This window comes from Schistocerca nitens, chromosome 5 (assembly GCF_023898315.1).
Source record: "Schistocerca nitens isolate TAMUIC-IGC-003100 chromosome 5, iqSchNite1.1, whole genome shotgun sequence".
In the NCBI taxonomy this organism is placed as follows: Eukaryota; Metazoa; Arthropoda; class Insecta; order Orthoptera; family Acrididae; genus Schistocerca; species Schistocerca nitens.
Genome location: NC_064618.1, coordinates 512,144,546 through 512,158,246, shown reverse-complemented (window position 1 = coordinate 512,158,246; position 13,701 = coordinate 512,144,546). Strand labels below are relative to the sequence as shown.

The 13,701-nt window shown below is 43.2% G+C and overlaps 1 protein-coding gene across 1 annotated transcript in view; it reads left to right on the top strand.

Annotated features, from left to right (window-relative positions):
• Nucleotides 1-13,701, top strand: part of LOC126259598 (lon protease homolog, mitochondrial-like) — a 171,030-nt gene that overhangs the window by 73,054 nt on the left and 84,275 nt on the right. Inside the window, exon 4 of the mRNA XM_049956507.1 lies at nucleotides 7,466-7,719. Within this exon, the coding sequence (XP_049812464.1) occupies nucleotides 7,466-7,719 (254 nt within the window). The remainder of the gene's footprint in view (nucleotides 1-7,465; nucleotides 7,720-13,701) is intronic.

Genomic DNA, 13,701 nt, shown 5'->3' with positions numbered 1-13,701 from the left:
GAATCTCTGCCTCCAAGGCATGACGTGAAATGGATGACCTGGAAATCTTTGAATAGGCTGAGATCAGGAGTGGGTAGATCAAGATTTTATCTGGCAGGATGGGTGTACATAACCGAAGACAATATTAAATGTGATTGTGGAGAAGTCCAGACCATCCAGCACATGCTTCAGTGTCACCTGTGCGCAGCTCCGGTATTGAAGAAGACCTCCATCAAGCAACAGAAAAGGGACTGGAAGAGGTCAAGTTTTGGTCAAAGACTGTATGACATGCTAACTGTGCATCTATATATGTTTCTGTCATGAGAGGAAAAAAAAATTCACATGACTGTTACTTCCACTATCCCTACTGGATGGCAAGGAGGAAATTATTATATTCATAATAACTCACTATGTTTGAGATCAGATGATGATCTAAGATTTTACAATAGATGGATGTCAGTGATTTAGATATTAGTTTTGGGATCCCTTCTGCTACCATTCTTGTAGACAGGAGTGACGGTTGCGTTCTCCCACCTATTGGTCACAGTGTTTCCTTTGAGAGGGATCTGCAATACATTAGCAACTAGGCCTAAGCACAATGAGAAACCCAGACAGGAGAGTACTGCAAATGTTAGAATAAGGAAAGGTTCTCATAAAAGTATAATTAAAAATAATGTAAGTATATTTCATTGGGAGTTTAAAGAATAAAATAGATGAGCTTCTGGTTTGTTTAGAAGATTTAGAAGCTGAGGATGAAATAGATATACTATGCCTGTCTGAGCATCACATTGTTACTGATATGGATAAGGTAAATGTAAGTGGATATAAGCTCTCTGCACATGTAATGAGAGAAAATATGGAGAAAGGAGGAGTTGCCATATATGTCAAAAGTTATCACTGTGCAAAAAGTATAGAAACAAAAAAGTTTTGTGTAGAGAAACATATAGAAGCATGTGCCTGTGAGCTTAAATTAAATAAAGGCACATTTATAATTGTAACTGTATATAGGTCCCCATCAGGAAATTTTCATCTATTTCTGAAAAATTTGGACTCCTTGTTGTGCTATCTGTCAGACAGGGGGAAGCAATTTATTATTTGTGGGGACTTCAATGTAGATTCTCTGAAAGAGGGTAATAGGAAAAATGACCTTGAAGTATTACTCGGTTCTTTCAATTTGACACCCGTTATTGATTTTCCTACTCGGGTGGTAAAGGATAGCAGCTCACTGATAGATAACTTCTTTATAGACCAAGATAAGTTTAACCAAATAAATGCTCAGCCTGTTGAGAATGGTCTTTCTGATCATGGTGCACAGCTAGTTACAATATATGACAGCTCCATTCAGCAATACTAAACAGTCCTCCAAAGTAGTACGTTCAGTCAACGATTTAACAATTGCAAATTTCAGGGAAAGCCTACAGCAGTTAGACTGGGATGAGGTGTACCGTGAACCTGATGCCAATTAAAAATATAATTTATTTCATGACATTTTTGTAAATGCATTTTAAAACTGCTTCCCCAAGAAAATAGTTAAATATACTCGTAAGAAACCTTGTAACAAATCATGGCTTACTAAGGGTATAAAAATATCTTGTAACCGGAAAAGGGAAATGTACCTGACAGCAAGAAAGAGTAGTGACCCAGAAACTATCAAACATTATAAAAACTACTGTGTTATATTAAGAAAAGTTATTAAAAAATCTAGAAGTATGTGTATCATGTCTGAAATCAGCAACTCTGATAATAAAATTAAAACAATTTGGAATATTATTAAAAGAGAAACAGGTCAACCAAGAGCAGAGGAAGACAGTATTACCATCAAATTGAATGAAAACTTTACGAACAAAAAGTCAGAAGTTGAAAATATTTTTAATAATCATTTTCTAAATGTTGTGGATATAGTAGGATCCAAGTGTTCATTAGAAGATGCTAGGCTGTTAATGGAAGAGGCCATACCTATGCAATTTGATACAATTGAAATCTCACCCACTTCTCCCTCTGAAATTAGGAAAATAATAAACTTGCTTAAAAGCAAAAACTCACACGGAATTGATGGCATTTCCAGCAAAATACTAAAAGCTTGTTCTCAACAGATAAGTAAGATTCTCAGCCACCTGTGTAATAGCTCTCTGGAACAGGGCATTTTCCCTGATAGACTGAAAGATGCTATTGTTATACCTTTGCATAAAAAGGTGGATAGATCTGATGTCAACAATTACCGTCCAATCTCCCTTCTAACAGCTTTATCCAAAATTTTTGAGAAAGGAATGTATTCAAGAGTATTTTCACATATCTGTAACAATGAAGTACTAACAAAATGTCAGTTTGGTTTCCAGAAAGGTTCTTCAACAGAAAATGCCATATATGCTTTCACCAATCAAATTTTGAATGATCTGAATAACCGAACACCACCCATTGGGATTTTTTGTGATCTCTCAAAGGCTTTTGATTGTGTAAATCATGAAATTCTGCTAGACAAGCTCAAGTATTGTGGCATGAGTGGGACAGTGCACAAATGGTTTAATTCGTACCTAACTGGAAGAGTGCAGAAAGTTGAAATAAGTAGTTCTCATAATATGCAAAGATCAGCACATTCCTCAAACTGGGGAACTATCAAGAATGGGGTTCCACAAGGGTCAGTCTTGGGTCCTTTGTTGTTCTTAATATATATTAATGACTTGCCATTCTATATTGATGAAGAGGCAAAGTTAGTTCTCTTTACTGATGATACAAATATAGTAAATCACACCTGACAAACAAGAATTAACTGATGAAATTGTCAATACTGTCTTTCAGGAAATTACTAAGTGGTTCCTTGTAAATGGAGTCTCACTGAATTTTGATAAGACACAGTACATACAGTTCCGTACAGTGAATGGTATGACGCCATTAGTAAATATAGACATTAATCAGAAGCATATAGCTAAGGTAGAATATTCCAAATTTTTAGGTGTGTCCATTGATGAGAGATTAAATTGGAAGAAACACATTGATGATCTGCTGAAACGTTTGAGTTCAGCTACTTATGCAATAAGGGTCATTGCAAATTTTGGTGATAAACATCTTAGTAAATTAGCTTACTACGCCTATTTTCACTCATTGCTTTCATATGGCATCATGTTTTGGGGTAATTCATCACTGAGGAATAAAGTATTTATTGCACAAAAGTGTGTAATCATTATAATAGCTAGAGTCCACCCAAGATCATCCTGCAGACATTTATTTAAGGATCTAGGGATATTCACAGTAGCTTCTCATTATATATACTCTCTTATGAAATTTGTTACTAACAACCAAACCCAATTCAAAAGTAATAGCAGTGTGCATAACTACAATACTAGGAGAAAGGATGATCTTCACTAGTCAAGATTAAATCTAACTTTGGCTCAGAAAGGGGTGAATTATACTGGCACTAAAGTCTTTGGTCACTTACCAAATAGTATCAAAAGTCTGACAGATAACCAACAAGTATTTAAGAAGAAATTAAAAGAATTTCTGAATGACAACTCCTTCTACTCCATAGAGGAATTTTTAGATATAAATTAAAAACAAAAAACAAAAAAATGTTAAAAAAATAAAAAAAATAAAAATAAAAACACAAAAAATGAAAAATTTGTTATATTAACTTAAGTATGTTGTTAAATTAACTTAATTAGGTCATGTATTTGACTCGTTGCACATCATTACGAAATATCGTATTCATGATCCATGGAACTAGTATTAATCTAATCTAATCTATGGTTAAATGATGGTCTACTTCAGGATCAAGTTCTTTAGGTGTTCCATTGAACCCTGTAACTTTATCAGTTTTAGTAATTTCCCGATACCACTGACACTAGGACTAAATAATACATCTTTGCATTGATGCAAAAAAAAAAGGGGGGTGGGGTTTCAATATTTATGCTTTCAATTTGATACCCTCAGATTCAGTTCCTGTGCCATACTTTAGTGTCTGTGCCAACTTTGATGCCAGTGATTGCCTTTATGTAAGATTAGAATTTCTTTGCATTTTGTGTTAGGTCTCCTGATAAAGTTCTGTTGCAGTAGTTATTAAAGGTTTCATGCTTTACACTTCCAAAAAAATTTCATTTAGCGTCTGTACATCTATACTCTTATGTTTTGTTTTACATCTATTGCGCAGTATTTGCTATCTCAAGTTCCTGTATTCAGATCAAATACTACTGCTTCTTTATGCAGTTTACTTAACATGTAAATCTTACAACTTATTGTAGATACTCTTCATACTTTGGTAATCATTGTTGCTATAACCATCTCATGATCACTCATAACAGTTTCATTGTATGTGCTAGTGAGCTGAGATTTTCTGTTAACTTTTTATTTACATATGGGAGTGAGTCTAGTGATCAATAAAGAGATGCAGTTGTAAGTTTATGTTCAGTTTTGAGTCTGATATTGCCCAAAAAAATGCAGTATGCAGTATCTTTTTAGTGAATTTGAGCTTTTCGTCCATTGCAACAAAAACACCACTTCATTCGCATGAGCCTATCCTTTTCATGTATTCTTAGATTTATACCAGAAATCTCACTGCTGTCAGTTTCACATTTTGGTGAAGGTGCCATATATAGGCATACCATTGTTTTATGATAAAGCCCTGTGGATAGACTTTTAGTAGTAACTGTCCCAGCTTGTAGGCAGACATCTTTGATTTTGTCATATGCTAGAAGTACAAAGGGTGTAATTAACGAGTACACTACGAGAATAGTTTTTTTTAACCATATAACATAGTTTTTTCCCTCACTTTACGGTGTTCTAGGAACTGTCACAATTTAGTACTCCATTTCACCTGTAAAATTAGCATCTTTGGATTAGACTCCTGTTGTTGAAATATTTGGTTGATTGGTTGTACAATGGAAGAATACATACAGCACAGTGTTAAAGATAGAATCCTTAAAACTTTATGAAACTGGAGAAACTTGTGGCTGCTTGTATAGGCATGAACACTTTTTTAAAATTTTGTTCAAAGACTATTAACAAAAGAAGGGCAATTAACCTTATCATGGTTCTCAGCCCTCACACCTGATATTGCAGTGACACAGAAAAACAATTTTTACACTCATTGTAGCAATTTTTCTGATCTTTTGCAGATCTATGTGAAGTATGTCAACCTGCCTGCTATCACAAAACTTGTTTGCACTGTGGAATTTCAACTTAGTATTTTGCATAGTTGTGAAGTAATAGTCAGAAATGGACTGATGTTTATGAAAAAGGAGGAAGGCGTGGTGATGTACACACACACACACACACACACACACACACACACACACACACACATATATATATATCTCCTGCCAACTGGTTATACTGTAGCTTGTACCATACAGGAAAACAGTTTCTGCTTCAGGCTATCTGTAAAGAATTCGGTGCACACAGAAAACCTTCATTATTGCTTCTTTGAAGAACACTTTTGTGTGTTTCCTTTATGTCATTGTAATTATTTCAGTAACTAGAAAGCACTCCCTGCATGTGCACAACCATTCAGATCAATACTAAATGCTCATTGTACACTCTGTTTCACGAGGGAGAGACAGAAGTAGCTGAATAACACTCTCTTCGCACTGGACATTTACAGATATCTGCATGAAACAAGAGGAGGTTTAAAAAAATGCTGCAGTGGTTTGTGTATGTATCTTGTTTCATGCACATAACTGTAAACATTCAATATGACTGGAGTTGTGTGGGTCACTATAGAAACAAATTTTCTAAATGAGAACAGTCTGCTACACTAGTTATTATTTGGATTAAATTTTGCATTGCACAACCGCACAGTTTTGGCAGTGTTCAGTGTAGTCCTGGTCCTTTTGGGCTATTATCTATATAAATACTTGTTTGCTTACTTTTATGTGAAATCTTCATTAATAGTGACAGTTCATTGACCCATTTTCTCTGATTACTTACTGGTAAAAAGAAAACCTTTGTTGTTATAATTCCTCGTGTCAGATACCTTGTTACAGGAGTGAATCAGAAGAGACTTCGTTTGTTAATTGAAGATTGCACTCACACTGCAAAGTAATCAGAGAGAATAAGCTCATGAATTGTCACTACTGCCGAAGATATCACATAAAAGGAAATCAACCAACTGTCATAAGGACAACAGGTTGATGCGGAACATGAGATACCATGCAAGAAGCACTGTCAAGAGCCACTACAAAATGGGTACATAATTGGGGAATTTAAAGTAAAAGGTTAAAATCAGTTCAGAGTCTAGCTGCTAGATTGGTTACTGATGAGTTCGTTCAGTACAGGAGTATTACAGAAATGCTCTGTGAAATCATATGGGAATCTCTGGAAGAAGGAAGACATTCATTTGTGGAACACTATTGGCAAAGTTTAGAGAATTGGCATTTGTGACAGTTTACAGACTTAATCTGTTGTCACCAATATACATCTCACATAAGGACCACAAAGCTAAGATAAGAGAATTCAGGGTTTATAAGATGGCAGCTAGTAAGTTTTCTCTTGCTACATTTGTGAATGTAACAGAAAAGAGAGTGACCATACTCCAATTAAAATTATTTTGCGTGTGACGTTTCAGTGAGTCGAGCAATAGGGGCAACCACCATCCAATTGTAATTCTTTCTTGAGTGTCGTGCTCACTGTGTTGTCTGTTTTCAGTGCCTTTTGAAGCGAGCTGATTGCACATAGGCAACAGTGCATCCTGCCACTGCAATCTGTCAACCACAAAGCAATTTTAATCAAAGTGTAGTAATGGTACAAGGTGCCCTCCTTCACGCATAATACGGTAGCTTGAGGAGTACATGTGGAATCCACCAAATGACATTCAGTGTGGAAAACTCAGAAAATTTGTTTTGAAATCACAAAAAATAAAAAAAGATAAAAAGACTGTGATAACAGTCAGTGAGATAAGGAAAGGACAAACTGAAGGTAGCAGCATATACAAAACAAAAATTGGGGGCAGCAGTAGAAAGTTAATGTAAAAAGAAAGGATGCAGAAGCCTCTTTCCCGTTCTTTCATATTTTTCCTTTTTCATCTCTCTATTTCAATGTATTGGGGAAAGTTGTGAAAGATCCAGTAGCCTGTGCGTTCTGTTTTGTGCGCGCGCCCCCGCACACACACACACACACACACACACACACACACACACACACACACACACTCTCTCTCTCTCTCTCTCTCTCTCTGTCTCCTTCTCTCTTCCCTCTCTCCCTCTCCCCCCCCCTCTTTTTTTTTGGGGGGGGGGGTTGTTTATTGTCCATACAATGTTGCAGTTACTGCATTGTAGAGTATCGTCAGCTTTTGAGCTAAAATATAATCTTCAGAGTCCACTTACTTCAGCTCCAGAAAGTCACATTCGCAAATAATTACATACAGATGAGGGGGAACGGTAGGGGAATACAACTTAAAGATGATGTATCTAAATATTTTAGTGAATAAGGTGGCAATAGAATTAACTGTAATTTTTTAGCCTAAATGATATTTCAGTCTGATAGTGCAATTTAATTTTAGATGAGACAGATGTAGATCGCCGGCGTCGCAAACGCCGTAAGAAGAAGAATAATAATGTTGAGGAAGAACAGATAGTTGCTACTGAATCATCACACCCATCATCACAGCAACAGCAACCATCACCACCACCAGCAGGAACTGCAGATACACGTGCTCAGGCTGCAGAGGATGAAAAGCAGCAGGCAAAACCCATACTTATGGTGGAGGTTGAAAATGTAACTCATGAGAAGTTTCGCCAAACAGAAGAGGTCAAGGTATGGGCATAATAGAAATATGATTTAATTCTAAGGTATCACATTGGAATATGTTAATGATTTCAGATTAGATATTTTTTATTGTTTTTTTCCCCAAAACGTTTTGGAAATTGATGTATGTGTAAAATGTTATCCATAGGCCCCACTGTTAGTTGTGTTTTGTATTGCACGGTAAGCATAACCACCACAAATTTCCAACATGGTTGTGTTGTAGTGAGGTTCCCACACTCATTTAATGTAACATCTCATTGCTAAAGTTTGGAACATAAGTCACCCACATGTCTGGACTGTGTTGTATAATATGTAAGTGCCTACTCTTCCTTGAACACTCGCTCGGTGTTCAGGTCAGGGATGTAGTTAGGATTTATAAGTGATGTGGGCTTGAGAATAATGTATTCATTGTAGTAGCCACCAGAAAGATCGCGGGAGGCGCACATTGGCACGGCGCGTCAGTGGCGGTAGTTGCCGCAAGTAGAGTCCCGTCCACCAGAGGGCACGCGAAAATTCGGACGCGACCTCTGCCGGCGTAACAACAAGAACAACTCCAGCAGCACGGGCCGTGCCCAGTCAGTCAACATCGGGCATGCCTAGGACACAGTCCCGGTCTACGCTAAGTGAAGTGCGACGTAAACGTGAACAGTGTTACTACACAATTGGCGACGAGGATGGGATCGTTCTTTCGCGTGTTGCGTCGTCGTTCCGGTTTCGCAGTTTCTCCACGGCATGGAGGAGTTGGTGCGAGTTTTGGTTGCGCAGCAGACGGAACTCATGGCCACCATGAAACAAGTGCTTCCGGCGTTGCTCTCCACGCCGTCGGCTCCGGCGCAGTTCCCTCCTCCCTTTCCCCCGTATGACGAGACGGCGGAGGATTGGGACGCCTATGAACATCGCCTTCGGCAGCATTTCCAGGCGTTTCATGTTGCCGATGCGGAGGTATGTCGTGCTCTCTTCTTGTCTTGGATATCTCCCTCGCTGTATCATGTTTTGCGGCAGCTAGCGCCGTTGCAGGAACCCTCGTCCTTGTCTTTTGACGCATTGTGTTCGTTGCTGTCTTCATATTATCGCCGCCGCACGCATGTTGTGGCGGCTAGAGTCGAGTTCTATCAATGCAAGAAACAGCCCCATCAGTCTTACCGGGCGTGGGCCGCTACCCTGCACGGTCTTAGTCGCAAGTGTCATTTTGTCACGGAGCAGTCGCGAGTCGTATGCCCACGTTATGGTACGCGACGTCATTGTTCGTTCGGCCCCTGATAGGGAGGTCCGGCAACGGGCCCTGCAGTTAGAAGACCCTTCCCTCGAGGAAGTTCTGTCCATTGCTCAATCGTATGAAGTCTCTCACGCGGCAGGTCAACAGCTGGAAGCGTGGTGCGACATCGCGGAGGTTCAGGGTGGCGCGGCCGCGTCCACTGTGTCCGGGGTGGACGACGTGCGAGCGGTACAATCCGGCCGTTACGGCCGCTCCCGCACGGCGCGTAAACAGAATTCCGGCCGCCGGCCCCTGTTGCCGTCCTGTGCGTCGTGCTATATACATTACGATCGGTCAGAGTGCCCCCAGCGTTGGGCCGTTTGTCGCAAATGTAATAAAAAAGGTCACATTGCTAAAGTTTGCCGCTCAGCCTCAAAAGCATCGAAGGAAGCCAGTACAGCGGACATGGACGTTGACATTCAGGAAGTTTCATCGGGCCAGGCTCCCGACGCATCGGCCCACAAACTCTTTATCGAGGTGTCGGTTCGGTCGCGCCGGTTACAGCTGCAGGTAGACACGGGCGCGGCAGTTTCGTTGTTGAATGCACAAACTTATTCCGACCTTGGATCGCCCCCGTTGGCGCCAGTTTACCGGCGTCTACGCGGTTATGGTAAACAGTTCATTCCCCTACTGGGTCAATTCACTACCGACGTGACTTACAAATCAGTCACTCGGCCTATTACTTTTATTGTTGTCAGTGATGCGAGCTCCGCTAACCTTTTTGGCCTGGATGCCTTTCAAGCTTTCGGTTTTTCTATTGCTGACACCATACAGTTGGTCTCCGAAGACGTTCCCTATCACTCATTGGAATCTTTGATCTCAGATTTTCCAGATATTTTTGAGGAGGGCCTGGGGCGTGTTTCCGATTTTGAAGCTCACTTAACGTTGAAGGCGTCGGCTCGCCCGCGTTTTCTACGCGCGAGACAGATCCCCTTGGCTCTCCGCCCTCAGGTAAAGGAAGAGCTAGACCGGCTGACAGCCCTAGGGGTCGTTCTTCCCGTTTCTTCCAGTGAGTGGGCTTCACCCCTCGTTATTGTCAAGAAGCCCTCAGGCAACTTACGTCTTTGTGGCGATTTCAAGGCCACCATTAATTCCCAATTGGTGGTGGACACCTATCCTTTGCCTCGTGCTGATGAATTGTTCTCCGCCGTGGCGGGTGGCCAATATTTTTCGAAAATCGATCTGTCGGAGGCTTATCATCAGATACCTCTTGATGAGGACTCCAAACAGCTGGCGGTCGTCAACACCCCGTTTGGCCTTTACCAATACCAGCGGTTGGCTTTTGGAATATCCAGCGCCCCGGCGATATTCCAGCGTTATCTTGAGCATGTCACGTCGACAATCCCTCATTGTATTAATTACCTGGATGACATAATTGTCGCAGGCCGCAGCACGAAGGAACACTTGCACAACCTTCGCACCCTCTTTCTCAAATTCAGGTCTGTGGGCTTGCGTTGCAACCTGCATAAGTCAACCTTCTTCCAACCGTCCATTGAGTATGTGGGCTACACCATATCTCGGCATGGCATCCAGCCACTAGGAAGTTTGGTCCAAGGTATCGTCAACCTTCCTCGGCCCACTTCGCTGAAAGAGTTACAAGCTTTTTTAGGCAAGATAGCCTATTACCACCGGTTCATTCCCAGGGCTTCCACTATAGCCCACCCCCTGTACTGCCTTCTGCACAAGGATGTTCCTTTTGATTGGTCGCCTGCATGCGAGCGAGCGTTCGCCTCGTTGAAGGGCCTCCTCACTTCAGCCCCTTGTTTGGCTACTTTTGATCCCCGTAAGCCGTTGGTCCTGGCTACAGATGCTTCGCAGTATGGGGTGGGGGCGATCCTGGCCCATCGCAACGCAGACGGTTCCGAGCAACCACTGGCGTTTGCGTCTAAAACGCTTAGTCCTGCGCAGGCCCATTACTCCCAGGTGGAAAAAGAGGTGTTGGCCATAGTCTACGCTGTTACAAAGTTGCACCCTTTCTTGTACGGCACGAAGTTTCAGTTAATCACTGACCATAAGCCGTTAATATCGTTATTTGGCCCCGCCTCTGATTCCAGATAGGGCGGCCCACAGACTACAGCGCTGGGCCTTGTTCCTCTCTAAGTACCATTATGACATTCATTTTCGCCCTACAGGACAGCATGCCAACGCCGACGCTCTTTCCCGTCTTCCGGTGGGCCCGGATCCTACGTTCGATCGAGAGGAGATTATGTGTTTTCATTTGGATGTGGCATCCCGCCAAGCAGTTGATAGCTTTCCGATCACTAGTTCTCAAGTCGCCAGGGAAACGGCGGCTGACCCGGTTCTCCGGCAAGTAGTTCGCCTCATTCAGCAGGGGTGGTCCTCCCGCCCTCCGGGCCGGGCCTCGGACCCTCTTCGTAATTATTTTCTTCTACGAGACCGCCTCTCGGTCTTGGAAGGAGTTCTCCTTCTGGCTACCGATGATACAGCTCCTCGCGTGGTTGTTCCTGCAGGTTTACGAAGGGAGGTCCTCACGTTATTACATGCAGGGCACTGGGTGTTTCCCGTACTAAAACCTTGGCTCGCAGACATGTGTACTGGCCCGGTATTGGCAGAGAAATTGAGCACTTGGTGGCCGCCTGTTCCCAGTGTGCGAGCCAACAAGCATCTCCCAGGGCAGCGTTCTCTTCATGGCCGCCGGCAACCCAAGCATGGGAACGTGTTCACATCGATTTTGCGGGCCCGTTTCTCAATGGCTTTTGGCTCATTGTCATTGATGCTTATTCCCGATTCCCATATGTGGTTCGCTGCTCCTCAACCACTTCCGAAGTTGCAATCCAGGCACTAGCAAAAATCTTTTCTGTGGAAGGTCCGCCAATCACCCTGGTCTCAGACAATGGACCGCAGTTTATTTCGCAGACCTTCCAGGATTTTTGTAGGCGCTTCGGTATTCGGCACGTTTGCTCTCCCCCCTTCCATCCACAATCGAATGGGGAAGCCGAGCGCATGGTGCGCACATTTAAGACGCAGATGAAAAAGTATGTGCACGAATTTCCTGCAGAGGAAGCCTTGACGTTTTTCTTGACGGCCTACCGGACCACACCAATGGGCGACCGCAGCCCCGCAGAGCTCCTCCATGGGCGTCAACCTAGGACTCTGCTGCACCTCCTCCGGCCTGGTCCTCGCCAGTCTTCACAAAACGAAGTACCTGGCTTTCCACTGGGTATGTCGGTCTGGGCCCGTGGGTTTGGTCGCAATCCACGTTGGATACCGGCGGTGGTCCTGCGCCGAAATGGCCGCCGGCTCTATACCTTGCAGGTGGGGGATCGGGTGGTACGTCGTCACCAAAATCAGCTACGTCCACGTTCGGGCACCCACCCTCCGACCTCTCGGACACCGGCTTCCCCATTGCCGGCACCTGTATTGGTTTCACAGGGGACGTTACCTCCTCTCCCCACTGTGACTCTGCCGCACTGCGATGGTTCTCAACCTTGGCAGCCTCCAGTTGCTCCAGCACCGGCATCGCCATTTTTTCGAGATGCCCCAGCGAGAGCCGGCCCCCCTGGCAGGTTCGGTTTCTCAGGGGTCTAGTTCACCTGTGTTTGTCCCTTCCGCTTCGTCCCCACCACTGGGTCTTGCCCCTCCCGAGGTGGAACGGGATCCGGAGTTCGACAGCTTGTCACCCGTTCTGTCCCGAGCTCCGGTTGTGGGACGACGGGGGCCTCTTCGTGTGGGTCACTTCCAGCCGTATTCGAAGGTTCCAGCTCGAGGGTTGGCAGATCCCCTCGACTCCGGCCATCCAATGGATGTGGAAGTCATCGCTCCTGCCCGACGCTCCACCTTCCGACGCAGTGGATCACAGTGGCTTCACCCCCCGAAGGAGGAGGAGTGTAGTAGCCACCAGAAAGATCGCGGGAGGCGCACATTGGCACGGCGCGTCAGTGGCGGTAGTTGCCGCAAGTAGAGTCCCGTCCACCAGAGGGCACGCGAAAATTCGGACGCGACCTCTGCCGGCGTAACAACAAGAACAACAACAACAACTCCAGCAGCACGGGCCGTGCCCAGTCAGTCAACATCGGGCATGCCTAGGACACAGTCCCGGTCTACGCTAAGTGAAGTGCGACGTAAATGTGAACAGTGTTACTACATTCATGTTCAGAAAAAATAAATCATATCAGTTTATTTTCTTGTAGTGAGGATTGCCAGGTGTAGTGGAAGAGGGGCGGGAGGTTTGTAACTTCATTGGCCTCAGATGAATCTTGGAGGAAACCATAAGAGATGTCTGTTCTCTGTGGTCGTGACTCTGAGAGCACTTCATCTCACAAGTCAGATGACCTAGAGCGTGAGTTGATTGGTTGATTTTGTTGATAATAGGTTGGACTATTCTGGCATGAACCACTTGCTTGTTACCACATCAGCGAAAGGTGAGCGATGAAAAAGTGGTCTTTTTGTAAAATTTAAATAATAAAAATTTATGTCTGTTGGACAGGAACATGATAATTGAGAAAGAGAGAGAGATGCTACAATTAGACATCGTAGAGATCATGAAATGAAATAGAAAGTGAACACAGACTTTGAGTTATATGACTAGAGAGCAATAAGAACAGCACTAAATTTAAATTTAACAGACACTGATAACAATATATACTGAAATTTTGTCAGCTAATGATGGAAAGGAATGAGCTGGATCATCAATATAAATTACTGTCACCAGTGCATGGGTTTCTCTACCTTAAATTAGCGGATAATGCAAAGATAATAAGAGGCATTGGTGTGTA